Source organism: Clarias gariepinus, chromosome 11 (assembly GCF_024256425.1).
Source record: "Clarias gariepinus isolate MV-2021 ecotype Netherlands chromosome 11, CGAR_prim_01v2, whole genome shotgun sequence".
In the NCBI taxonomy this organism is placed as follows: domain Eukaryota; kingdom Metazoa; phylum Chordata; class Actinopteri; order Siluriformes; family Clariidae; genus Clarias; species Clarias gariepinus.
Genome location: NC_071110.1, coordinates 3,146,337 through 3,172,187, shown reverse-complemented (window position 1 = coordinate 3,172,187; position 25,851 = coordinate 3,146,337). Strand labels below are relative to the sequence as shown.

At 37.4% G+C, this 25,851-nt stretch overlaps 1 protein-coding gene across 1 annotated transcript; it reads right to left on the bottom strand.

Moving 5' to 3' along the window:
* Positions 1 to 531: 531 nt before the first annotated feature.
* On the bottom strand, positions 532 to 25,346 carry msh5 (mutS homolog 5). Its single transcript, XM_053507074.1, has 26 exons — positions 25,280 to 25,346; positions 24,869 to 24,951; positions 23,858 to 23,982; positions 23,474 to 23,597; positions 22,002 to 22,082; positions 21,866 to 21,919; positions 21,091 to 21,212; positions 19,058 to 19,167; positions 16,640 to 16,675; positions 16,437 to 16,519; positions 14,443 to 14,488; positions 14,138 to 14,276; positions 13,978 to 14,040; positions 13,751 to 13,879; positions 13,115 to 13,187; positions 12,416 to 12,525; positions 12,242 to 12,322; positions 12,068 to 12,155; positions 10,749 to 10,935; positions 10,031 to 10,157; positions 8,988 to 9,137; positions 8,241 to 8,315; positions 7,940 to 8,086; positions 7,686 to 7,823; positions 6,629 to 6,702; positions 532 to 896 (listed from the first exon to the last, which is right to left on the bottom strand). The coding sequence occupies exons 3-26, from the start codon at positions 23,957 to 23,959 to the stop codon at positions 785 to 787; spliced, it is 2,451 nt and encodes an 816-aa protein (XP_053363049.1). The 5' UTR covers positions 23,960 to 23,982; positions 24,869 to 24,951; positions 25,280 to 25,346; the 3' UTR covers positions 532 to 784.
* Positions 25,347 to 25,851: the final 505 nt, after the last annotated feature.

Sequence of the window (25,851 nt, the reverse complement as noted above, 5' to 3'; positions counted from 1 at the left end):
ACAAACAGAGTTCACAGTCTAATACTGTGGAAAACCGCTTTGGGATTCCCTTCGTGGTTTAAAGGCGCAGAGATTGCACTGTTATATTTTAGTGCAAGATTTATTTTCTTAGGTGCAGTTATGGTGTGGAAAGGGGACAGAGATTAGGTCAAGTGGATTGGTATGATTTACCTTGTGTATTTGAGTCAAAGGCGTATAAAACTCACTTTGTCTGACTTAAGAACAAATCCGACTTACAAACATGCTCCTGGAACGAAACTCGTTCATAAGTCGGGGACGACCTGTAATTATTTTTTAACTGCTATAAATAAAGAATAAACAAACAATAAATAGTTTAAGTAAGTAAATAAAGAGTTAAAGTAAAATAATATTAAACTCTCTTCGAAACTTAAGAACTGAGCACGTACACTCACTCAACACTTTGTTAAGTTATTAATATTAGATTAAAATAGGCTTTAATTAGAGCCAGAGGCTTTTACAGAAAGCTTAAATAAAAACCTTACATTGATTGATAAATACGTAGACAAGACTTATACTGTAATAAAATGCTGCTAACGCTCCTACTAACATACCTTTTTTTTAAACAACTTTTCTCATGAACCCTCACATCTAACATTGTTTAAACTTTCACAAAGAACAATTTAACTTGTGTTTAAACATCTTTATATGAGCAACACGAACTCTGCTGGCTGTTAATTGGTTTGTGGAACTTTCCGTGCTGATTCGCTGGCACTCAGCCTGTTTTTTAAAGCCGTCATGTACATGACTCGCTCTGGATTCTCCGTCACAGCACCTCCCCGAGACGCTGAAGCACCTCATCGTTCAAGAAGCTCTGCAGATCCGTCGAAGCATCATCCAGATTGAGGCTGAGAAACTTCTCCACCACACGTTCACATCTGAGCACAAAGACTCAAACTAAAAGCAGGCCACGAAAATTAATTGGGTTTTTTACAGGTCATGGGCAGTCATGAACATGACCTTACCAGCCACTTTATTAAGTACACCTGCTCAACTGCTTAATGCAAATGTCTAAAATCAGCAGAACCTTAAGTCAATTAGTACGATCTGCTGAAGATCAAACGAGCATCAAAATGGAAAAGATTTAAGAATTTAAACGCAACGTGGTTGTTGGTGCCAGAAGACCACACCGTGTGCCGCTCCGGTCAGGTCAGAACAGGAAAAACTGGGGTTACAGGTCACATTGGCTAACCAAAATCAGACAACATAGGATCAGAAAACCATCGCCTGGTCTAGATTTCTGCTGCGACATTCGGATGATCGGGTCGGAATTTCATGATCTTAATCTAGTGGAGCGACTTTGAATGTCAGATTCGCACCATGGATGTACAGTGACTATGTGACGCCGTCATGTCATTATGGATTAACAAAATCTCTAAGGCATGTTTCCAGCACCTTGATAAATCTGTGCCACGAAGAATTAAGGCGGTCCAACCAGACAATAAGTTCTCATCTGACGAATGTTCGAGTTGCGAATTTTCACAGAAACGAACGGACATGATCACAGTTGTGCTGCTGTGTTCTTACTGTACATACAATACAGTGCGATAGACAAGAGATAATTGAACCGATCCCAAACATGTATTGTACAAAAAAATAAACACTGCAGTGCAACAGATTCCAATATTTACAATTATATACAATATTTTCAGTGTGTAAGTCAATGTATAAAATGTCTAAAGTTCCGTATATTGTGTATATTAAATTATAGTATATTAAACCTCAACCTCAGCCATCAACCTGTCCATCGCCACTGAAAACAGGAAGGGACTAAGACGTATTTTTCGTATTGTTCCCGCGAAAGTTCCTTGCTTGTTTGTATCAGGGTTTAAATTACATTACCTTTTCTTGTTTATTCTAAATAACAACATTAACTAATTTTCAGGTTTTAATACTACTGGATTGCCTTTTTCTGTTTGTTTTTTTGTGCTTTTTCGGAGAACGCGCGTATCATCTGAGAACAACAAGCGGAATCCATCACCAAATAACTACAACTCCGACTCAGGTACGATATCATATCTAATATTCAGCTCGTTCAGTGTGTAGAGTGCAGGATGTTTAGACATTCTTTCTCCGTCGTTAGTGGTAATTTTACTTGTGATAGGTGTGTGTTAGTGAGCACTCTGACTGAGAAGATATCAGCGTTAGAAAAGCGCATCCAGACTTTAGAGAGGGTAAGAGCGTGTGAGAGCAGCGTTATTCCTGTAGTGGACAGTCTGGGTGCCGCAGGCGGAGATAACCAGCCCCCGACTCCGGCATTAGAGCCCTCACAGCGGGGCGAGTGGGTGACGACTCGGCGGCATACTCGTTCAGCCAAAGCTAACGCTAAGGCTAGCCCACCGGAGCAAACCACTTCTGCGCTTCACGTGTTCAACAGGTTTGCTCTCCTCAGTGATGCACCCGCTGAGAAATGAGGCACGTATAATGAGGCACGTGAAATTAGCCAGGCCTTTAGGGGCGCCAGCGGCAGTGGTTAGGTGTATCCCGGGAGCCAGAGCACCAGACATAGCAGGTAATCTTAGGGCTCTAGGACAGCATAGGTTCTCCAAGATAGTGGTACATGCTGGAGCTAATGATATACGCCTTCGTCAGTCAGAGGTTAGTAAGAATAACTTTATAGAGGTTTTTTAAATTAGCGAAGGCGATGTCCGATGACGTAATATGCTCTGGTCCCATCCCAATGAGACGTGGTAACATAACTTACAGCAGGTTATGGGCGCTGAACCGCTGGATGTCCAGGTGGTGCTCCGAAAACAACGTGGGCTTCATAGATAATTGGAAGACCTTTGAGGGCAAAACTGGCCTGTTAGGGGGGGACGGTGTCCATCCCACTCGGGAAGGTGCTGCTCTCATTTCCTGTAGTATAGCTCATAGTCTCAGAAGAGGCCTAGTTAATCGGTGACAATCCAGAGCCCAGGCCAGGGAGCAGACAGACAGGCTAAACCAACCGTCTGCTAGCTGCATAGAGTCGTCACTCAGGGTTCACTATATTGAGACTGTGTCTGTTCCCCGAGCTAAAAACAAATTTAGAAAGACTCAGAAAGTCTGTTTTAATAATTTAATTAACATAGATATTACAAACTCAGATCACACTGAATGCGCAGCCATCACCTCTGATCTGAAGCAAGGACTGTTAAATATTAGATCTCTCGCATATAAAGCAGTTATTATTAACGAAACTATCACAGACCAGGAGTTTGATATATTATGTTTAACTGAAACCTGGATTAAACAGGACGAGTATGCAGCTCTAAATGAAGCTAGTCCTTCTGGATACAGCTACATACACCAGCCTCGGTTAACTGGTAGAGGAGGAGGCGTCGCAGTTATTTACAACGATAATCTGGCTATCGTAGAAAAACACAGATTTAAATTTAATGCATTTGAAATTCTCTATAGTAACATAAAGTCAGCTCAGACGATTCCGCTAATCATCATTTACAGACCTCCAGGGCCGTACTCTGAATTTCTCTGTGAATTTGCAGATTTCCTCTCAAACCTTGTAGTTTCCATAGACAAAGTGTTAATTGCTGGAGATTTTAATATTCATTTTGAGAATCCAGAAGACCCTCTGAGAACAGCATTTATGTCCATACTGGACTCAGTAGGAGTAAATCAGTGTGTAGTAGGACCCACTCATAAAGCGGGTCACACTTAATATTATCCTTCGGAGTAAGTATAACAAACATAATTACAATTCCACAGTCTGAAGTTATATCAGATCACTGTCTTGTCTCGATTAAAGTGTCTCATAGTACTTATGTACGCACAGCACCGCGCTACCGCCTTAAACGTACATTCACATCAAATACCACACAGAGCTTTGTCGATAATCTTCCAGAGTTCGGAGTGGATCGCCATTTGATTCCACAGAACTCGATCAAGCGACTGAATATCTAGAGTCAAAACTTAGAAGCTTAGATAATGTAGCTCCAGTTAAAAGAAAAATGATTAGAGATAAAAAAACTTGCTCCTTGGTATAACAATCACACACGCACTCTTAAACAAACCGCTCGAAAATTAGAACGCAAATGCCTTCATAGAAGAGCTCTCAGTGCTGCTAGGTCAATGTATCTCTCCACTCTTATAGAAAATAACAAAAATAATCCTAGATTTTTATTTAATACCATAGCTAAATTAACTAAAAACAAGACCACTGCAGAAATCTCCACAACAACAACATACAGTAGTGAGGATTTCATGAACTTTTTCAATAACAAAATCATAAATATTAGGAAAAAATTCAGGCTTTGAAACCAGACAATTTAAGTGATACAGATGATAAATTAATCACATCACATCAGAACCTAGAATACTTTACTCCCCTTGAAGCGAGAGAACTAATTTCACTCCTCTTCAAAATCGTCATTTTCTCAAGCAGATAGTTCCAGCAATAACAGAACCCCTGTTAAAAGTAATTACCTGTTCACTCAGCAGTGGGTATGTTCCTAAATCCCTTAAATTAGCAGTTATTAAACCACTAATCAAAAACCTGACCTTGACCCCTGTCAGCTTTCCAATTACAGGCCGATATCAAACCTCCCCTTTATCTCTAAAATTCTGGAAAAGGTAGTATCACAGCAGCTATGTTCATATCTACATAGGAATAGCATACATGAACTGTATCAGTCAGGATTTAGGCCTCATCACAGCACAGAGACAGCACTCGTTAAAGTAGTAAATGACCTCCTAGTGGCCTCTGATCAGGGTTGTGTCACTATACTTGTGTTACTCGACCTCAGTGCAGCTTTTGACACTATTGATCATAGTATTCTCCTTCACAGATTAGAAAAAGTAGTAGGATTTAAGGGAACGGCCCTCTTATGGCTCAGATCCTATTTGACTGATCGTTATCAGTTTGTAGATTTAGATGGTGACCATTCCTCATGTTATCAAGTTGAGTTTGGTGTTCCACAGGGTTCTGTTTTAGGCCCACTGCTTTTTTCTCTTTACATGCTTCCTCTAGGCAACATATTTCATAAACATGGTATTAGTTTTCATTGTTATGCTGATGACACACAAGTAAACGTTTCAGCAAAACCAGATGAGAAAAACTAGCTTACTAAAGTTGAGCAATGTGTGCAGGACATAAGAGATTGGATGCTAATTAACTTCCTTCTGCATAATCCAGATAAGACAGAAGTTCTAGTCATAGGACCATAAGCAGCTAGAAGTAAGCTTTCTGACCACACTGTGATTTTAAATGGCCTTTCTGTTCCATCAAGTGCAACAGTAAAAGACCTCGGTGTGATTATAGATTCAAGCCTTTCATTTGAAGCACATGTAGATAATATTACCAGGATAGCATTCTTTCACCTCAGAAATATTGCCAGGATAAGAAATATATTGTCACCAAATGATGCAGAAAAACTGGTTCATGCTTTTATCACGTCTAGGTTGGATTATTGTAACGCCTTACTGTCTGGTTGTTCAACAAGGTGCTTAAACAAGCTTCAATTAGTCCAGAATGCAGCAGCGAGAGTCCTCACTCGAACCAGAAGATATGAGCAAATCACCCCTATCTTATCCACATTGCATTGGCTTCCTGTGAAATTTCGCATCGATTTTAAAATACTACTCTTGACTTATAAAGCATTAAATGATATCGCGCCACAGTATCTGAGTGAACTGCTAGTGTCTTACAATCCGCCACGCTTACTTCGATCAAAGGATGCAGTCTGCTTGTCAGTACCGCGTATTATTAAAACTACAGCAGGGGGCAGAGCTTTTTCTTACAAAGCCCCAAAATTATGAAATAGTCTTCCAAATAGTGTTCGGGACTCAGACACAGTCTCAGTGTTTGAGTCCCCTGCTATCTGTTTTCACCCAGATGAGGATGGGTTCCCTGTTGAGTCTGGTTCCTCTCAAGGTTTCTTCCTATTCTTCTCAGGGAGTTTTTCCTTGCCACTGTCGCCGTCGTCCTAGGCTTGCTAATCAGGGACAATCATAAAATTTTGATTCATACACATTTACATTTTATACAAACCTAATTCTTTTGATTGTGTAAAGCTGCTTTGTGATGATGTAAATCGTTAAAAGCGCTATACAAATAAATAAATAAAAATAAAATAACGGTTTCAATGAATCAGTCCAGGAGCACGATGATAGAAATAAAATAGAACCCTTAAATAAATCCTTGATAAAACAGAGCTCGCAGTCTAAAACAGCTCTGAGACTAAGTGGCGTCCAATCAAGCGCACAGAAAACACCGTTTCCCACTGTCAGTTTAAACAATGTCAGCTGACTCCACTGCATCACCGGGTTTCCCCTTGCGATTTAAAGGCGCAGTCTTATGAGAGTATAATAGCTCTCCAAAGTGTGGTATGTTTTTTATTTTTATGTTTTACATTATGTACAGAGTATTTGTGTCAAAGGTGTTTAGACAACTTACAATCGGAAATCGTTCGTAAGTCGGGTACTTACTGTAATATCACGGTGTACCTGATAAAGTGGCTGGACGTATAATACATTTTGGCAAAAAGACTGTAGACACCTGAACATTTCACTCCCGAGTGGTTATCTCTCAAACTGGTCCCAAATATTATACAGAAAATGTTTGTTTGCTCTAGGATTATAATATTTCGCTTCACTTGAACCTGTTCAGTCTAACCTGGTGAACAGTTCTTCACTGGAGGGCTGATCAATCCTCTGGATGGTCTTCCCTTTTCTGTACAAATCTGACACCTGGATAGATATGACAGCAATAGTTCAACTAATTTATAAACCGTATTTCTGTTGGTACTAACAGGAAGCTCATGTACAGGGTTTGGACAATAAAACTGAAGGGCCTGGTTTAAGACCACAATAATTTATTAGTATGGTGTAGGGCCTCCTTTTGCCTCTGTCACCTGTCTTGCTGTGTGTATTGGTGCATTATCATCCTGATACACGGCACCGTCTTAAAGATACCATGAACCACTGGGTGCACATGGTCCTCCAGAATGGTTCGGTAGTCCTTGGCAGTGACGCGCCCATGTAGCACAAATATTGGGCCCATGGAATGCCATGATATTGCAGCCCAAACCATCATTGACCCACCCCCATGCCTCACTCTGGGCATGCAACAGTCTGGGTGGTACGCTTCTTTGGAGCTTCTCCACACCGAAACTCTCCCGAATGTGGGAAAGACAGTGAAGGTGGACTCATCAGAGAACAATACATGTTTCACATTGTCCACAGCCCACGATTTTCGCTGCTGGCACCATTGAAACCGACGTTTTACATTGGCACGAGTGACCAAAGGTTTGGCTATGGCAGCCCGGCCATGTACATTGACCCTGTGAAGCTCCCAAACGAACAGTTTTGGTGGAAACAGGAGAGTTGAGGTGCACATTTAATTCTGCAGTGAGTTGGACAGCTGTGGTTTTATGTTTTTTGGATACCATCCGGGGTAGCACCAGACAGCTTCCTCTTAGGTCCACAGTTACTCCTGTTGGATGTGGTTCGTCCTTCTTGGTGGTATACTGACATTACCCTGAATACCATGGCTCTTAATACATCACAAAGACTTGCCAATCAATGAAGATTGGCCAGCAGGCAGGTCAAATTTAGCCATGAAACCTCCAACACTAAATTGGCCAGTGTTTCCGTTTCATTGTCCAACCCCTGTATGCTAACTCCAGCTGTATTACTTGCTCTTTAAACAGTGACTTGTGACACACACACACCTCCACTCCTCTCTGAACCAGAGGACGGGGAAGGCCAGCGAGCGTGGCGATGTTAGCGGCATAACTTGACTGACAAATTCCTTCCTTCAGCTGGTAGAGAAAGATCAACTCCCCTCCGTCTACAGTGGTCTCTAACGTCTGTCAGGAATCACACACTCTCAGAGTACTCTTTACGAGAACGTATTAACAATTACGCATGCAGTTAATTGCATGCAGTTAAAACGTGCTTTACATGATGTAGTACTGATACTGACCAGCAGGGAGAGCAGTGGAGAGCGAGGCAGGAGGTCTAGCTGCAAGACACTGTGGAAGTTTGTAGCTAGAAATACAATTGGACACTGAGGTGGAGATCTGTTTAACCAGTGGTTCAGACACGCAGCAAGGAGCGACAGTCCATCCACCTGTGTGTATATATGTATACACACACACAAAACCATGCACACACACACACGTACAAAACCATGCACACACACAGGACAATCATTTTTTAAATTCTGCTTTACCTTTTTTTTTACTTTTCTTTTCTTTTTTTGATTTTTATATTTCTACACTCACAGTATTGGTTCCTTTCCCAAACTCGTCCACTAGTACGAGGGACATTCCGGAGCTGTAGTTCAAAGCCTGAGCCATCTGCACATTAAAGAGTTATGAGCGCTTAATTACCGAACGAACGATTAGTACCGAGCCCCAAAACATGGGGCATGGGTGGGGGGGGGAAATCCGTTAAAGGAAAAAAACATTTTTTTTTTTAGAAAAAAAAAATAGGGGCATGGGACGCAAAGAAAAAAATGGAGAAGGAAAAAAATGGGACACAGGAGGGGCAAAAAAAAAATCTAATAATTCAGACCACTTGCCTGATACATCCACACATGTTTAACAATGCATGTGTAACTCTAATTGTGTAACTCTAATTATTTTTTTTTAGCAGTTGGACTACTGACACTCACTGGACTGGATCAGTAACACTCCCCTTCTCAGGGAACAATTAATTTTGGCATTAATTCTGCCACCAGCTGAACTAAATTGTTAACGCTAAAGAGTCAAGTTTTGCGAGATCTCGCAAAATGTTTGTGAGATTTCGCAAAACTTGTCTTGGTTCAAAAAACAACGAAAATAAAAACCTGGAGGGAAAAGAAGGGACAAGGGACCCGAATCAAGTTTTACGAGATCTTGCAAACGCTTTGCAAAACTTGACCTGTTTTTCTTTCAAAAAACTATTTTTTCCACCCATGTTTTTTCTTCCTCAGATTTTTTTTTTTTAGATTAGCAATCAATTACTTGTAAAAGATTTAAGAGTCGTACCTGGTTTAAATCGATCATGAAGGTGCTCAGGCCCACAGACATAGACTCGCGACTCTGCATGCGTGTGAAAATGCCGTCTACAAGGCCGATCTCAGCCTCTTTCGCAGGGACGTCAGAGCCGATTAGAGCCATAAAGACAATCAGACCCACCTGCATCCATCAGCATGTGTGTTAGAGGTGACGACTATCTACTCTTTATTTTAAGGAGGCAGCACACATTAATCTTTAACATAACTGTCCAGAGCTTACTCTGGGCGAGGGCTGGGTGAGATAATGACATCACATCTGTATTCTGATAAATTATTTTAGGATACTCTATTGTGTATAATATTGTACGTTTTTTAACTAAAATGAAAAATAAGAATCTCTAGTATCTAAAATATATTGATATGATGGAGTGCTGGGTGTGTCGTTTTATTACTAAAATTAAATCAAGGAGTTAATTGGAGGGTGAGTCAAAACTTATCTGCTCTCCGGTTATATGTAAACCGTTTCTTAAAATTTCTGAACATTTTCTAAGGGTGAAAGTTTCTTAAAGAGAATCATCACTGGTGGTGAGACACGGATTCATCACTACAAATCTGAGAGTAAACGAAGGAGTATGGAACGGAAACATCCTTAATCGGCGACTGAGAAAAAGTTCAACATTTTAATCAGACTTTCACCTGTTTGGTCCCATTAAGGCAGCCAAAAAGATTAACTCCTAATGAAGAAGTGAAGACATTTTTAATGAGGGTAAACCAACGCTTGTTGACAAATGGACAAAGTGTACTGAAAAGCAAGGAGGTTCTTATGTATGTAAATTATGTATTTGTCTTTTCTAAAAGTTAAATTAAAGAAATTCTATAGTCAGAGTGGGTTTCATTTTTGACTCATCCTTTTAGTTTAGTACATTTAAAACTCACAAGCAACCCAACCCCCCCCCCCCCAAGATGAGCATATATATATATTTTTATATATCTTAATGATCTATAAAGAAACATAAGCTTGACCGATGATCCTCTTTTGTTCTAGTTAGTGTTTTATGTTTTTATGGTGTTTACCTGTTTTAGATAAATGCTCTTGCCGGAAGAGTTCGGTCCTGTTATGACTTTCACTTTTCCCTCAGTTTCAGAACAAATGCAGGGATTTGATACGAATACAGGTGTGCAGAGCTCCACAAGAGGATGTCTGAGCCAAATAAGAAAAGGATTTTGATATTAGTAATAACTCTAACTATGCATCATCTAAAAATAAATAAAATAACTACAATGCTTTAAGAAAAAAAAAATTCGATTCTAGATTTTGCGTTACACTTAAATCTGAGATGCTATGGTATGACCTTAAAGAAGCCGCTCATGCTTGAAAAAAAAATAAATTCTGCAAAAAAAGAGTAGATTGTTATTAGAGTAGTTATTGTGAACGCTTGATTGCAGTTGTTGCCTTCAAAGGTGCCGCAACTAGATATGTCTGGTCTAGGGGCCATTACTTTTTCACATAGTACCATGAAGTCATCATTTAAAAACTGTATTTTGTATTTACTCAAGGTGTCTTTGTGCAGTATAATTTTTTTTTTATGTTCTCAATCGATTAAGATTTGTTTGTTTATTTATTTATTTATTTATTTATTTTTGCATTTGTCACATTTTGTATAAATAGTACGATGTATATCATATTAATATAAGTAAGGGGGCAAATACTTTATCACAGCAAGGTACCAAGACCCCAGAACAGACCCTTGTGGAACACCATATGTGTTTTTCTGAGGTGTCGCCGTGTTACCGGGCGTGTTGCAGGTTCAGTGTGCAGCGCTCGGTGTACGTGGGTGAGCAGTAGTCGTACTCCTGAGACGCCTGGGCTAGAGACATGAGGCAGTCCAGCTCAGCATACAGCGCTAAGATTTTGTAGAGGCAGCTGCTGCGCTGCAGGATGGTGGCCTGGAGCTGAGTCATCACCGCCGTCTCCATGTCTAAATCATAAAACAAAATTAATAATAATAAAAATCTTAATATCTCATCTCAATTTGTGACAGTAGTTTAGAAATACAATCTGATACTAGTAGTACTCATCCTGTCATTTGATCATGATGAGAGTCTTAATTTGAATTTTTTTTTCCCTTTTAAAAACAGGAAGTCAGAGTAAAGATGTGTTGAAATGTCAATGTTGTAATGCTAAGTGTATTTTCAGGAATTCCAACAACGAGGAAAGAACAAATGAGAAACAAAATGGGAGAAATATGAATGAATGGAAAAGAGATTATGTTTGGGTTTTGTAGTAAAGCATGAGCCAAAGATGTGCAAACGTTTCTAGGGGAGAAAAAAAAGAGTTCAAAAGAGAACAATGGATTGTAACAAACGGTTAAGAAAGATTGAACAGCTACGCCTTCAATCCTAATAGACATTCATGTTTAGGCATTTGGCAGACACTCTTATCCAGAGCCTCATGGATAGTTTTTGATGTGATAAATAAAGGCTCAGTGAGTAGATTCTTATATTGTTTGTTATTGGAGGAAACTGTGGGAAGAACTGTGGGATTAGCACAACTGGGAGACCTCAGAGTCTGGGGCATCAGATTGGTAAATAAAATGATATGACTGGCTTTTACTGATGGAGAAGTAAATACAGTGTGTGAATATTGAATATGGAATTGCATTGACATTCCTGCATTATTACAAACTGAAACAACCAATAGCTTTGCCTGTGTTTTTTTTTTTTTTTTTTTAATTGCTTGGTTTTATTGCTTCATTTCTAATTTTGTAATAGTGTATCCTATCTTAAACTTTTATCTGGATCAATAAAATATCTATCTACAGTACTGTAACTATAATCAGATACAGATCAGCTTCTTTACAACATGACTTTAGTATGAACAATCAAACTGGATTGCAGTGCCAAAGAAAAGCTAAAGGTTGTAAAAGCAAGAAACTAATGATGCAAATTAAATAAGTTTTGCTTGCAGATTGATTAATGTTAATTTAATGGTTACTGGTAATTTAATCAGACTGTCACAAAACGTGTCAACGTTTAATAGCAATATAATAGAGAGAGAGAGAATTTTTTTTTTGAGACCAATTAAAATTTTCATACAGTACAGTAGCTTACCTCTGATGTCACAGTGCAGGTCGCCCAGCATGTTGTCCAGCTCTTTAGTTCTGGCGGTGCGATAATGAAGCCGGTCCTCTGACATAAACTGGATCGATCGCAGAAATAAACAACAGATAGTAGAAATTTTCTACAGTACAAAGACTTCACCATCCTCCACCTTCATTCACTCACAATAAAATCAAGACCCTCGATCTCAAAGTTTTCCTTTTCCACCATACCAGGAAGTCGAGGAACAGAAAGGAGGAATCCGATCTGCAAGATGAAAAAGCAGACATGCAATTTAAAAAATAAAATGTTTAATAATAGAGGTTAAGGTAAGAAAATATAATCAGAAAGATTGTAGACCAGAGGGATGTAGATGACGCTGCAGGAGGCAAATCGAGGGTCCAGATTCTCCAGCTCTGCCCGCGCAACATCTGTCAGGAAATCTGACAAACCCATCATCCTTCTTTTCTCTGAGATGAAGAATAAAACTTTTTTTATTTTTAAAAAGTTTATGACGTTTTTACATTAAGCTATGAACATAGAATAACCTTAACAAGAATAAATTTACAATGATGAAAACATGGGTATAGTAATTTTTTTAGCAGCTTCTACATTTTTTGCCATGAAATGAAAAAAAGAAATGCTAAATAATATTTGGGTGCTTAAAAGCCAAAAGTTACAATGCAAATAATAATTTTTTAAATATTCTTTAGGTGAAATAGATTTTACATTCCGTAGCACAAGTACAGTAGCATGTTCTTCACTGAAGTATCTTAATGGTGTCCAAGCACTGGTGAAACACTTGGATAAGTGCATTAGTATATCAGGGGATTATATAGAGAAATAAAGGGAGTTTTTACTCTCATAAATGTGCTTGGTTATTCTGTACAATTGAAAGTCCCTCCTGTGCAGCGGGAGAAGGAGGCATAGAGCGTTGTGTCATGTGACATTAAATCGAGCCACTAAAACCTTTTATTATTATTATCAGTTTGATTTCGTATAAATTCATCCTACGTTACATGCTGACGCAGTTTATATCGTAACTGAATGATAACGCACTCTCGTCGATGACGGGGTCGACGTTCGGCTTGATGGTGAAGCGATTCTCAGCTAGACTTGCTTCAAAATCCACCTACGAAAATACATACAATAAGAAATAAAAATCCATTAAACAGATGAGTAAAAAGGTTGTCCCCGACTTACGAATAAGTTCTGTTCCAGAAGCATGTTTGTAAGTCTGATTTGTTCCTAAATCTGACAAAGTGAGTCTTATACACCTTTGAATATATGAATATACAATATACTGAAAATCAAACCAATCTAATTGACTAAATCTCTGTCCTCTTTCCCCACACTGCCATTATTTGGCCAAAAACCACAACCCTGCCTAAGAAAATGAATCTCACTTCAAATGTAACAGTGTTGTCTCTGCGCCTTTCGCAAGGGGACATCTTTTTTTTTTTGTCTCAGAGCTGTTTTCCACTGTATTGTCTTGTGAACTCTGTTTTGTAAATAATTTTTCCAAAAAAAGGATTATTCACCATCAGGAAAGCTTTACAGGACATAATTTTTCTATTATCGTGCTCCCGGACTAATTTATTGAAACCGGTGAGGCCGACTAATTTTTCCCGCACAAGACTGGTTGTATATAAAATGACTAAGTGGGCGCTGAAATCTGGAACTCTGGATTCTCACCACTTTGCTGATGAGCGTAGCGATGTAGTGCAGATCGTCTGTAAATTCCTCACTGATCTCCTGAAAGAGCTGGACGGTTTGAGGGAGTGAGCGTACAGAGTCTCTGATCCCCACTGCACTATACACCGTCTGGAGGGGGGGGCAAAAATATATACAGAACGGGTTATTAGTGTAAAAGGAGTAACAGTATGTATTAACTGTTGTAGTAGTGAGGAGTAAATGTAAACCTTGTAGAGATTCTGCCAGTCGGCCACTTTGATGTTTGACAGAGACATTTTGTGTAGCAAAACCTGATTAAAAAAAAATATATACAAACGTGACATTCTTTAGAAGAAAACTAAATGGTTGTAGAGACAAGTGTCAATGATGTGAGAGTTATTTAAACACCGGAATGTTTTTGATGTTGCGCAGGAAGCTTTGCAGCGTGTTCATGATGTCCGAGTTTTGAGGAGAGGTGAAGAACCGAATCACCTCCTGTCTTTTTCTCAACACCCTCATGTCTGTGGTGGGTCTGTGAAACCACTGTCTGGAACAAACAGGCGAGGGGAAATCTTCTCAAAAATATTTTTTTCGTCTTAGTTCTCTAAAATTCTGTACGCTACTTTAATATTTATCTAGTTGTAGATCACACTAGGATGAGGGAGAGCGAGAGAGAGAAAGAAAGAGAGAATAAAAAATGTAAGAAACCTTACCGTAGGAGTCGGGAGCCAAACTTGCATCGGCACCGATTCAGGATTCCTGTAGGGTACACGCAGAATTACACATGCAAGTGTTTACGCACAAAAATATGATCATAATATTTTAATAGTCACACTCTAATATTTTGTTGGAACCCGTTTTGCTTTGATTTCAGTCTTGACTTCGTTACGACGAGCTCACGCAATAGCAAGATATTTTTTTCTGACTTCTAAGATCTTATGTTGATGATTTAAGAGTCAGGCCGCTGCATAAAGTCTTCTCCTGCTGTCCAAAAGATTCACAAAGGGTTACAGGCTGGACTCCAAGAGTGAAAAAATTTTGTCTCATGCTCCCTAAACCACTGTCTCGCAATGAATCCTGGCATCGTCATCTTGGAATATGTCCGTAACATCAGAAAAGAAAAACTCCACAGATATGATAACCTGGTGATTCAGTACATTCAGGTGGTCAGCTGACTTCATTTTATTGCTGCATAACGTTGCTGAGTCTAGACCTGAGCGACTGAAGCAACCCCAGATCATAACACTGTCTCCAGAGGCTTGGTACAGTGGGCACTATGCTTCATGCCCTTCCCTTCTTACTCTGACACGCCCATCAATCTGGAATAGGCTCAATCTGGACTCATCAGGTCACATTACCTTTCTCCCTCGCTTTACAGTCTGATCTTTATGCTCCCTAACAAACTGAAGCCTTGTTCCTGATTTGCATCACTGATAAGTGATTTTGGCTACACAGGTGTTTAGTCCCAGTTCTCTTGCATTGTGCGTATGGAAATGCTCTTACTTTCACCTGAGTTGTTCTGTTGAACATGATGGGTCCAGGTTTTAATAATGTGTTTTTTAGTCCTTAACCCAATTTTTTTTTCATTTTAGAAAACCTCTTGTTTGTTTTCTTTTCTTGATTCAGGACAATAATTTGACCCTTCTGAAACAGAGTAGCATCTCTGACACACCCACAGAATGTGTCTTCTGTCATTGTTGGTTAAATAAGAAGCTCCTCACTGCGTCAGTTTGGGTTAAATAACTTGTTGAACCATATTAATCACTGCAGTAATTATCCAGTGGAAGGCTCTAAACTATTTTCTTACTTAAATCCAGGTGGCGACTTTTTTAACTGGTTGAGCAGTATATTAAGCAGAATCTGGAGATATTTCACTTTATCAAGTTGTACAGGGTGGGTGAAATTAACAGGGCATTAAAAATTAGTAATAATTACTAGTACTAAATAATTGAAACAAATGGTACACGGTACAAATTTTTGCCACTGCCTGCACTACTGATTCTACACAGTACAAGTTCTACAGTCATTAAATATAACCCATTTCATTTTCACCCACCCTGTACATATAATATGACATATAGTTGCTTTAGGATGTATCGATGCTCTACGTACTGAACCTTGGCATGGTACTGATAATTTTATTAACAAAAATAATGATGGAAAAATATTCGTTGACGACCTTTTTTTCCTGTGACTGAGAAGAAACAAGGACGAGACGTCACAAATATCAATGAACAGTGACGGTGACGAAATCAGTTGTGAATCTGAACTACATCTATCTGGCCTAACTGATTTGACACCGAGCTCCATACTGACACCTGCTGGACAATCAAACAGCACATCCAGCTTAGCCAAGCGAGACTGAACCTGTAGACGTGCTGTATAACGGTTTCTATGTGTTTTATACACACTTTAGATTTTTATCAAACAAAAACAAACAAATAAGTTTTAAGATATAACTACTGCAAGACTAAATTCACGTAAAACATAATATTAATAATCATGTGAATAATAGATGAATAGTGATTGTTTGTAGCTTTTTGGACACTTATAAAGCTATAATTTATTATAAAGTTATAAGTTTCATTGGTTTTTTTTTGGAAGAAGCTCAAGCTTAACTGCTAAGTAAAAAACGTGCGTTATAGGAAAATAATCAACAATTACTTTTTTTTTTCTTACAGCGTGATGCTGTAACTGTGTGTGTTACCATAAAGACTCAGACCCTCCTTCTGTCCTGACTGCAGCTTGTAAACCGAAGGGTGCAGCTCAGATTTGAAGATCTGAAGAACACTAAAGCAATTTAAAATAGACAGAAGAAAATGAGCAAATTAACAGCGCGATTTAAAAAAATATATTAAAAAAAGTAAATACAACAGAGATTCATTATGTATGTAACATGAAACTATTTACCTGTAAGCATCTTTATCCATGTAGACCACATCAGATCTGTTAAATTATAGATATATAAAAAATAATAATAATCAAACACCACACTATATATTATATTTTGTTTTTTCGTTGTGGTTTCTCCACTTTAACCCAGTTCCCTCGCTGACGGTTTTTACCAAGAATCATTAAGTCGCTAGCGGTGGCTCTGACTTTGTGAGCTTTGGCACAGCAGTGAAATGCTACAGTGGAGCCAGGCCGATCGGCCATAACACTAACACATTAACATTATTAATTAGACACCAGTTAGCCTTCAGACGTCACACTGTGCATTTAGGGTTTCTGATATGTCGTGTTGAACCAGTTTACAAGTTTATATTATTTTTAAAACGTGTAAATTGTACTGCTGCCGGAATATGGGAATGACGTCGCAAAAATGCAGAACTAAAGTTGCATGTTATTATTCTTATTATTATTATTGCCAGGGGAACAATGTCCCTATAAATGTCAGCAAGACAAAGGAGTTGATAATGGACTTCAGAACAAACCAGGACAGGAACCACCAGACACCCATAATCAACAAGAGCCCAGTGGAGAGTGTGGACAGCTTCAGATGCCTCAGTGTCCACATCACGCAGGATCTGTCATGGTGTTTCTTCTCGCAGGCGATACGGTCTTTCAAACGAAACACCACACAGGACTAAAAACATACTTTTTGCGCACTTTATGAACATTTTTTACACCCAACATTTATAGTCCAATTATGGACATTATACATTTGTACATTCATGCACAACCCAGAACTTTTTTTGGACATTTCTAGACATTTATATTTAATTTAATTTTGCACACTTCTGGTCATTTATATTCCTTACATTTTGCACACTTTTGCACATTTTGCATATTTGTACAGCCATTATTGTGTATATTTTGTACAGCTAGGTTTTTTTTATTTTTTTTATCTCCCATATATTATTATGTTTTGTTCTTTTTCTCTGCAGCTTTTCTATATTTTAGAAAGAAGGTTTTCTATCTTTTTTTCTGTATTCCATTCTCTTATTTATTTCTATTAATAATTTGGATTTTAAGGACACGAGTGGTCGTATAAACATTTCATATCGTACTGTGTATGACTGTGTATGTGACAATTAAAATTTTAATTTGAATTTATTAATTCATGTTTGAATAGTTGGTTATAATTAAATAAAATTTTGTTTAAAATCATATTCCCTAGGTTGTGCTGAAATAAAGAAATATCACTTCATGCTGCACAATTCTGAGCCCTATTGCTAATGCTATAAAGTCCTCCAGCATTTATATATACCGTATATATATATATATATATATATATATATATATATATATATATATATTAAAAAAAAACCTCACCTTCTACCACCGTAAGTTTATTATTTCAAACACCACAGCACATCCTCAGAGGCCCTATGGAGCCACGCCCCAAGGTTTCTAAGCTGCCCAGGCACCACAAATGGAACTTATACAATACCACAATACTGGACATAAACTTTTGCACCACGTTATGGCTGGTCAGGGGATGCTAAAGCATGAAATGTCAGTGATTTGGTGATGCTAAGAGGCGATTAGTTCTATAGTGCACTGTGAGGGTCGACGAATCCCTGCAGTGAGACCTACAGCACCAGAAAAGTGATCATTTATGTACAGTCTAGAACATAAAATGCTCCCATTGTAAATCTGACTTTAATCCAAATCATACTGTATGTGATTCAGATCTGATATTCTTTATGGCAGTGTGACCAGCTTAAACCACTTATAATCTGATCTTTTAAATTCTGATCTAGATGTGGGATGAGAGTGATGAAGGATTTCAGAGGTGGGAGAGTGGGGTATATATATATACGTATATATATATATATATATATAATTCTTTTGCTCCATTTAAGGATAAATAATATTCACGCAATCTGAAATTTAAATGCTATGGATTTATGTAAGAACCCGACAATCCGATCATTGGCCTAATGAAGCTCATGTTATTCAAGAAAACCGCTATAAAAACAAAGGAAATCGGTGACAAAACATTAAGGTTGATTTAAACTTTAATCTACTCTAGTTTTATGTGGAATAGATAAAACAAATGAATGAATAATAACCTAGGTGCTATCGGTTAATGCGCTCCACTGCTCGGGACACGACTGCTTGGCTTGTTGTTTTGTTTTGCTAAGTTCGTACTGTATCTGACATTCTGACATTTCTTGTATCACATTTTGGACTTGACTCTGTTGTTACCCCTTTGAATGAAAAGAATCAGTTTGTATCATTTGTAAATATCGTCTTGTACATAGTGGTAAGTAGGGAGTCAAATAAATTCTGTGCAGATTAATTCGGATACTAATCCAATCAGAATAATGACTAAATTTTATTTTTTCTTCTATATGTTTTAAAGGTTTCTGAAGGGCATACAGTGAGTAAGTAAGGAACTGCAGGATGGGAACCGGCACGCTTCTCTCTTCCAGTTCAACACCCACTCTCCTCCTGTCCAGACACTTCAGTAGCGATCCGATGGTCCTCATCTAATAAACACAGAGCAACACGTTCAGTACTGACAGCAAGACGAAAATGTAACAACAGATTAGTGCAGCACAACGTACAGTACCGTGTCTGTGTCAATTCCAGTGTTAGATTTAACTACGACTTAAATAACAACTGACTATTCTCTTAGAATTGTGGGCGTTTCCCAAGAATTCTCCTTAAATTTAAACAGTAGATTCTAGTAAAGATAAAAGTTATTTATGAAGTATCTTAACCCATAAAAGAAAAACCTTAGGAGTAGTGAGGAGGACCTTTAGCCCAAGCTGGGTGGAATTTCCAGAAGTACTTCTGTTAGAGGATATTTTTCACTTTTACTTTATTCAAAAGTGCAGCAAATATCTTTGTGACGCCTAATAAACAGGTGTTTGAAATCAGAGGCGGAGCGACATGTTCACAATAAGGAAGAAGAGGAAGAGAGATTTTTTTATGTAGTATGAAAAATACTGTAAGCTGATAAATGCCTTGTAAAAGTAAATTTGAAAGTGGGTTCTTCTGTATTTTTACTCAAGTACACAAATGAATATAGAACAACTTCTACTTTTACTTGAGTAACATTTGCCCTAGGGAATCTCCACTTTTCTTTGAATACAGGATTGGTGTACTCCTTTAAATGGTGTACTGGGGTTTACTAGGCAAAACATCAGAAGGACTAAGGCTTGCTCTCATGTTTTGCTAGATACAAACAAATCACAAACAAATCACTCCACTTAAATGCGCACGCTTAAAGAAAACACAGTTAAAGAGCAGGGCCATTTTTCTCCAGTTACTTTTAAAGAGATCAATTACAAATATAAACAGCATGGTAAATAAACTGAAAATAAATATAAGGATCAGATGCTAAGGTGATCTAAGTGGTTGCTAGGGTGTTGCTTGACTGCTTCACGATGATCTGGAGGGACTGATTGGTTGAATGGAACAAAATGAGGCCAATTTTCATGTTGGTATGTTGCTAGCATGATGCTAACATGATTAGCATGTGGCTAGCATGATGCTAACATGATTAGCATGTGGCTAGCATGATGCTAACATGAGTAGCATAATTTCCATGTTGGTGTGTTGCTAGCATAATGCTAACATGATTAGCATGTGGCTAGCATGATGCTAACATGATTAGCATGTGGCTAGCATGATGCTAACATGAGTAGCATGTTGCTAGCATTATGCTAACTATATTAGCAATATAGTTGCAATATAATATATATATATTAGAGTATATTAGCATGATTAACATGTTGCTGACAACTGACCCGTTAAGAGAGCCAATCTGACCTGCTCTAATATTCACAACTCAAGCACGATGTACTTTATTGGCACTAGAATATAAAACAGGACACTGACAGCAGACAGCGAAGTAGAACTTTTTTCCCTGATTATAGAGGGGATAAGACAGGATCTCAGTAACTAAAAAAAACGGATACCATTAAGGGGAAAATCCTAGTCTCTAATAATAATTCTGGCTGCACTTGTGATTTTCGTAATGACAGGAACGCTTATTAATAATTTGCTTGACTCAAAATATACTTTATTAATCATGGACTTCCACGACCCACAATATTTTCTCTAAAGTTCACTCGAAACCACCCGGCCCATTGGTACATTCACAAATCCCGATGACTGAGAAACAACCCACACATCAGTAGCGCTTTTCACTGAGTTCCTGTTTTTTCCTTGCTTCAGTTTTGCTCTGAGATTGTTACTGAATAACTTTTAAGATAAGACTCCTATGTCTAAGTTTTTAAGAGTTGTTTATTTACCACTGGTTTATTTACACATGAAGGAAACATCAAGTAGCTATGTTTTAATTCTTTTAATTAACTGCTTAATCGTGCACCAAAATTATTTATCTACTGTACTTCTCACTTAGATAAATAATATTTGAAATGTACATTTTGAATGGAACTCACCATTAACACTGAGTCAAACGGGATGCAGGAAGAGAGATATGTGAGTCGGTCCTTCTCTGTTATGGACTGAGGGAGAAAAGGGAGATGTGCCGCGAGCAGTCTCTGTTTACTGACCTCTAGTCCTAAAAATGATTTCCACAGCTACAATTAACTAAAGTTTAAGAATGCATAAATTATTATATATTACTTAATGATATTTATGATGGTCTTAATGTCTATAAGAAGATAATCAAGGACATGACGTGGTGAAGAAGCAGATTCACTGTTAGTGATTATTTTACAGTAAAGAACTTCACATTTCAAAGTGTTTTATTCCTCTTACACAGAGACAATTTGTACTCTATCCGATCTTTAAAGATTTATTAAACAACAGAATGCTTTTCATCCATTTATAGTTACATGAAACAGTACAAGGCAGGTTATAGCAGCTTTAAACGCTTTTTATTTTTATGTTACTGAGAAACTACAAAGTGTAAACTCCTGTGGACCAAACAGGTGAAAGTCAGACAAAGCGAGATCAGGACTATAGGGAAGACGCTTTAACACCTCAGACGGTCGACAGGGTGTCCAGTGTGAGATCACGACACCCTCGAATATCAGATAATCCGAAGTTTAGTCTTCTATTCTTCAATAAGCTTTGTTACATTAGGTAGCATAACTATACAATATTACAATCTTATGCATACCGTATGTTTAAATCATGGTTTTGAATCTCATGTTTGAAACATTTTAAGGTGTACATGGTGAAAATGACTTTGTTAATTTGTGTCCTTACCGAAGTTAGCGTTGGGATAAACTACAATTTCCGGCCTGCAGTCTGGATTTGATGCTACAATACAGAAAGAAGTAGATAAATAAACCTATGTAGTTTCCATGACGTTACGCCACCCTGAGCACCAAACAGATCTTACCGAGCGCTCTGATAAACCGGGACAGACTCCTCTCCTGCTTCGCGCTGGTGATGAGGACGTGAGGGCTAAGCTCATGTACAACTGAAAGACAGAAATGTTAAGAGATAATCACACGATTGGAAATACAGGGATGTCCTTAAGAAAATTAACTCTGTTTAAATGTGAAGTACACAACATGCAGTGCATTTACTGTGTGTGCAGGGTTTGTGCTTTAGAGGTACAGAGGAGCTGAGGTGTGAGTCAGAAGGCTAGGAAGAGAGAGGATGGAAATAAGAAACAGCAAGAAAGAGTATAGAAAAGCCAGAAAAAAAGGAAATGAGAAGAAATAACTAAAGAAAGAAAGAAATAAGTAAAAAGAAAAAGAAAGAAAAAAGACAGAAGACAAAAGTAAGAAGTCAAGTAGAAAATCAGGAAAAGTCAAGAAGGAGAAAGTTAAAAAGTAAAATAGAAAAAAAGAAAGTAAGAAAGAAAGAAAGAAAGAATCTAGAAAATCTCATCTATTCAGCCAATCGTGTTCCAGCAGCACAAAGCACATAACTATGTTGATACAGGTCAGGAGCTTCTGTTCACATCAAATACTGAAGGATGAAGTTTAAAAAAATTAAGTCTGCTCTCTGTGACTATGGCATGGGTGTTGGTGCCATCTGGGCTGGTTCAGGAATTTTGGAAACAGACAATTTGCCAGTGTTTTCCCAAACAACAGTCTTGTATAGTAAACACTAAACATCCTGTGTGCGAAAAGTCTGCAGGCTGAGACATGCAGAGTCTATAGAAACCAAAACAAACAAACAAAAAAAAAAACTTTTTACAGGAGCAGGAAAACATTTACAGTAGGAATGAGAAAAACCTTAAACCCTGAGGTGGATCAGCCTCACTAGCAAGTGACCACATCAGGTCCCTCCCTTATTAGCCAAAAACGGGATTCAAAAAACAAACAAACAAAGAAATATATCATTTTCTTCTAATCTTTATTTGTCTAGCTCGGGAACAGGAGAAGAACCTGACAGGAACCTGATGTGGTACTGAGTGGAACCTGAAAGGAACCTAATATGGTACTGAGAGGAACCTGATCTGCCTCATGGTCTGATGTCTTGTGCATGTTGAGGAGCTTTTCTGCTCACCATGGTGACAAAAAGTGATTATGTAAGTGCATTTGATACCAACATACACATGATACTTCATGACTGAGACATATGTATATATATATATATATATATATATATATATAATTTTTTGTTTGTTTGTTTGTTTTTTTGTTTGTTTTATATGCACATTCATACAACTCTTCATGATTTTATTCATAGAAAGATGAATGTGCAAGTGTTCTTGTGTTCTTATTAAAGTGATGTTTCGAGTGAGCATGATATTGTTAAATAAAATGACAATGATGGGTGCAAAAAAAATATTTTATAACCATCTAGTAACCCTCTTCCAGAACCGTTTGTTAACATTTGATTAGGGATGTGTTTTACTTCTGTCCAGCAGACTAAGGTCCCGGTTATCCACAGTGTCAGGCATGACATTCAGACTACAGTCTTTACTGTCGTAGAAGCTCAGCCCGACCTGGCCATGATGGACAAGTACACACAGGAGAACCTAAAGATCATACACACACACACAGATACAATCATGTTAAAGAGTAAGAAGAAAAACAAGCTGGTGAAGGAACAATAAATTAGAATAGGAACTAACATGTTTGGTAAAAAATTTATAAAATGAATTAAATACTTCAGGACATCCTGTTACAGGACAATGCTCAACGTTACAGTTTTAAAAGCTTCTCTGATTAATCACACCACCATGTTGTTGATTTTTCTGATTTTTGTCATTTCTTATTTCTATCATAATTCACTCACCTCAGATGTTTCTTCATTTTCGTTTTCATCTCCATCCAGACCGGCAGCGCGGGATGCAAAATCTCCTACTTGTGTAACGTTATCAATACTCGCCTCGGCCATGCTGTTAACGTAATATTAGAGTCCTACAGGGGAAAAAAAAAAAATAATTAATAAAACAATTTTTATTAAAGTCATATTAGGTAACACATTACTAACTACCTTTATATATATCCAACATGGTTTGTTATAATTAATTATTAAAATAAACATATACACTTATTTTAAAAATATACATATCTAAAAAGCATTTCACAAATAAATGATAAAGTATGAGGCTAATTAGTTTCACTAACACCAAATATATATATATATATATATATATATATATATATATATATAAAATTAACTGTTTTCCTTAAATAAATAACTTCATAGTAGTTTAGCAAGATATTATCTGTGCACCTGCTAGAATGATTAAGAGTAGCTAGATAACTTTAGGTAACTAATGATGAAACTTAATAAATATAATAAACATATTGTTTTACATTTTAACAACAGGTGGAAAAAGTCTAGCTTGTAAAAATCATCTTAATTAGCCAGGGTCCAAAGCTGAGAGTCGATTCCATGAGTCGATTATCCGATGCCAGGGCTTTTAAACGTAAGATTCATTGGAGTCGACTCCAAAGCTTCAGAATCGATTCAGAGTTTTTTTTGTTGTTGTTGTTGACAATAATCCACCCCACGACAACATTTATTATTAGTTTAGGTTAATACAACGTGGTAAAGGGCAAAATATACGACAAAAAGCTTTATATATACTATCGCAAAAGTGCTAAAGATGATTTACATTAGCTTGAGTTAGCTTTCCAAAACGAGCTACCTAATAAGCTAACCTAACACCATTAGCATTGTTTTGTTGACATACCTAGCCTCAGAGTTCATTATAATGGAAAAAAAAAAAAAAAACAGTTTGTCATAAATTTTAATAACAAGTGAAAATTTCTAGATAATAAAAATCATCTTAATTACCGAACGTCCACGGCTGGGAGTCGATTCCAAAAGGTCGATTCTCCGAATACAAAAGATTCATTAGAGTCGACTCAGAATCGATTCTATATATATAAAACATGTTTTCTGAAAAATATTTTTACATAACCACCAACATTAGCAGCATTGTTTTAGTAAATATATAAAATGCAAAATATACGACAAAAAGCTGGTTTATAACTGAATAATATCGCTAATTCTAAAGACTTTTAAGGCTGAAAGGAGCTGAGGTGATTTAGCTTGTTAGCTTTCCAAAACTTGCTAATTAAATAGCTAACTAAACTCTAATAGCAGTGCTTCTGTTAAATTCTGTTAATAGCCTTAAATCACCTTAATTACTAAATAATAACAATAATACTAATAACAATTAGTTCTAAGAAGCATTTTAGTTACCAAACGTCCGAGACTGGGAGTCGATTTCAAAATGAGTCGATTCTCCGTTTCCAAGCTTTTTAAAAACACAAATTCATTGGAGTCGACTCCAACCTGATTCGAAACAAGATAGTTTTCTGATAAATACCTTAACATTGGCAGTCTATAAACACTTCACTTTAAAAGACATACAAAAAATATAAATTACATGAAAAACACCTAGTTTGCAGTTAAATACTAAAGGATATTAAGGTTGAAAGGAGGTGAGGTAGTTAATTAAACTTTTTAGCATTAGCTTGCAGTTCTGGCTAAATGACAAGATAACTGACTAATATCATCTAAAATGTTTTTTTGTTTTTTTTCTGTTCCTATACACTTAAACCCTTATATTACTGAAATAAGTTCGTTATTTACCAGCGTCCAAACGTTTTGTAGGTCGATTCTCCAAATCCATGCTTTTTTTTATTATTATTATTTCTTTTAAGAGAGTTGACTTTAAAGCTTTAGTATTGATTCTATACCTGAAGCAGTTCCTGGGAGGCCAGCGTTTTAGGCACTGGTGAAACACTGGGATAAGTGAATTACTATAGCAG

Coding starts and splice junctions, on each gene's coding strand:
- msh5 (XM_053507074.1), bottom strand. CDS start 23,959: ATGGCCGAGGCGAGTATTGATAACGTTACACAAGTAGGAGATTTTGCA. Junction 14,277..14,442: donor TTTGGCTCCCGACTCCTACG/GTAAGGTTTCTT, acceptor TGTTTGTTCCAG/ACAGTGGTTTCACAGACCCA. Junction 12,156..12,241: donor TCGAGGGTCTTGATTTTATT/GTGAGTGAATGA, acceptor CGATCGATCCAG/TTTATGTCAGAGGACCGGCT.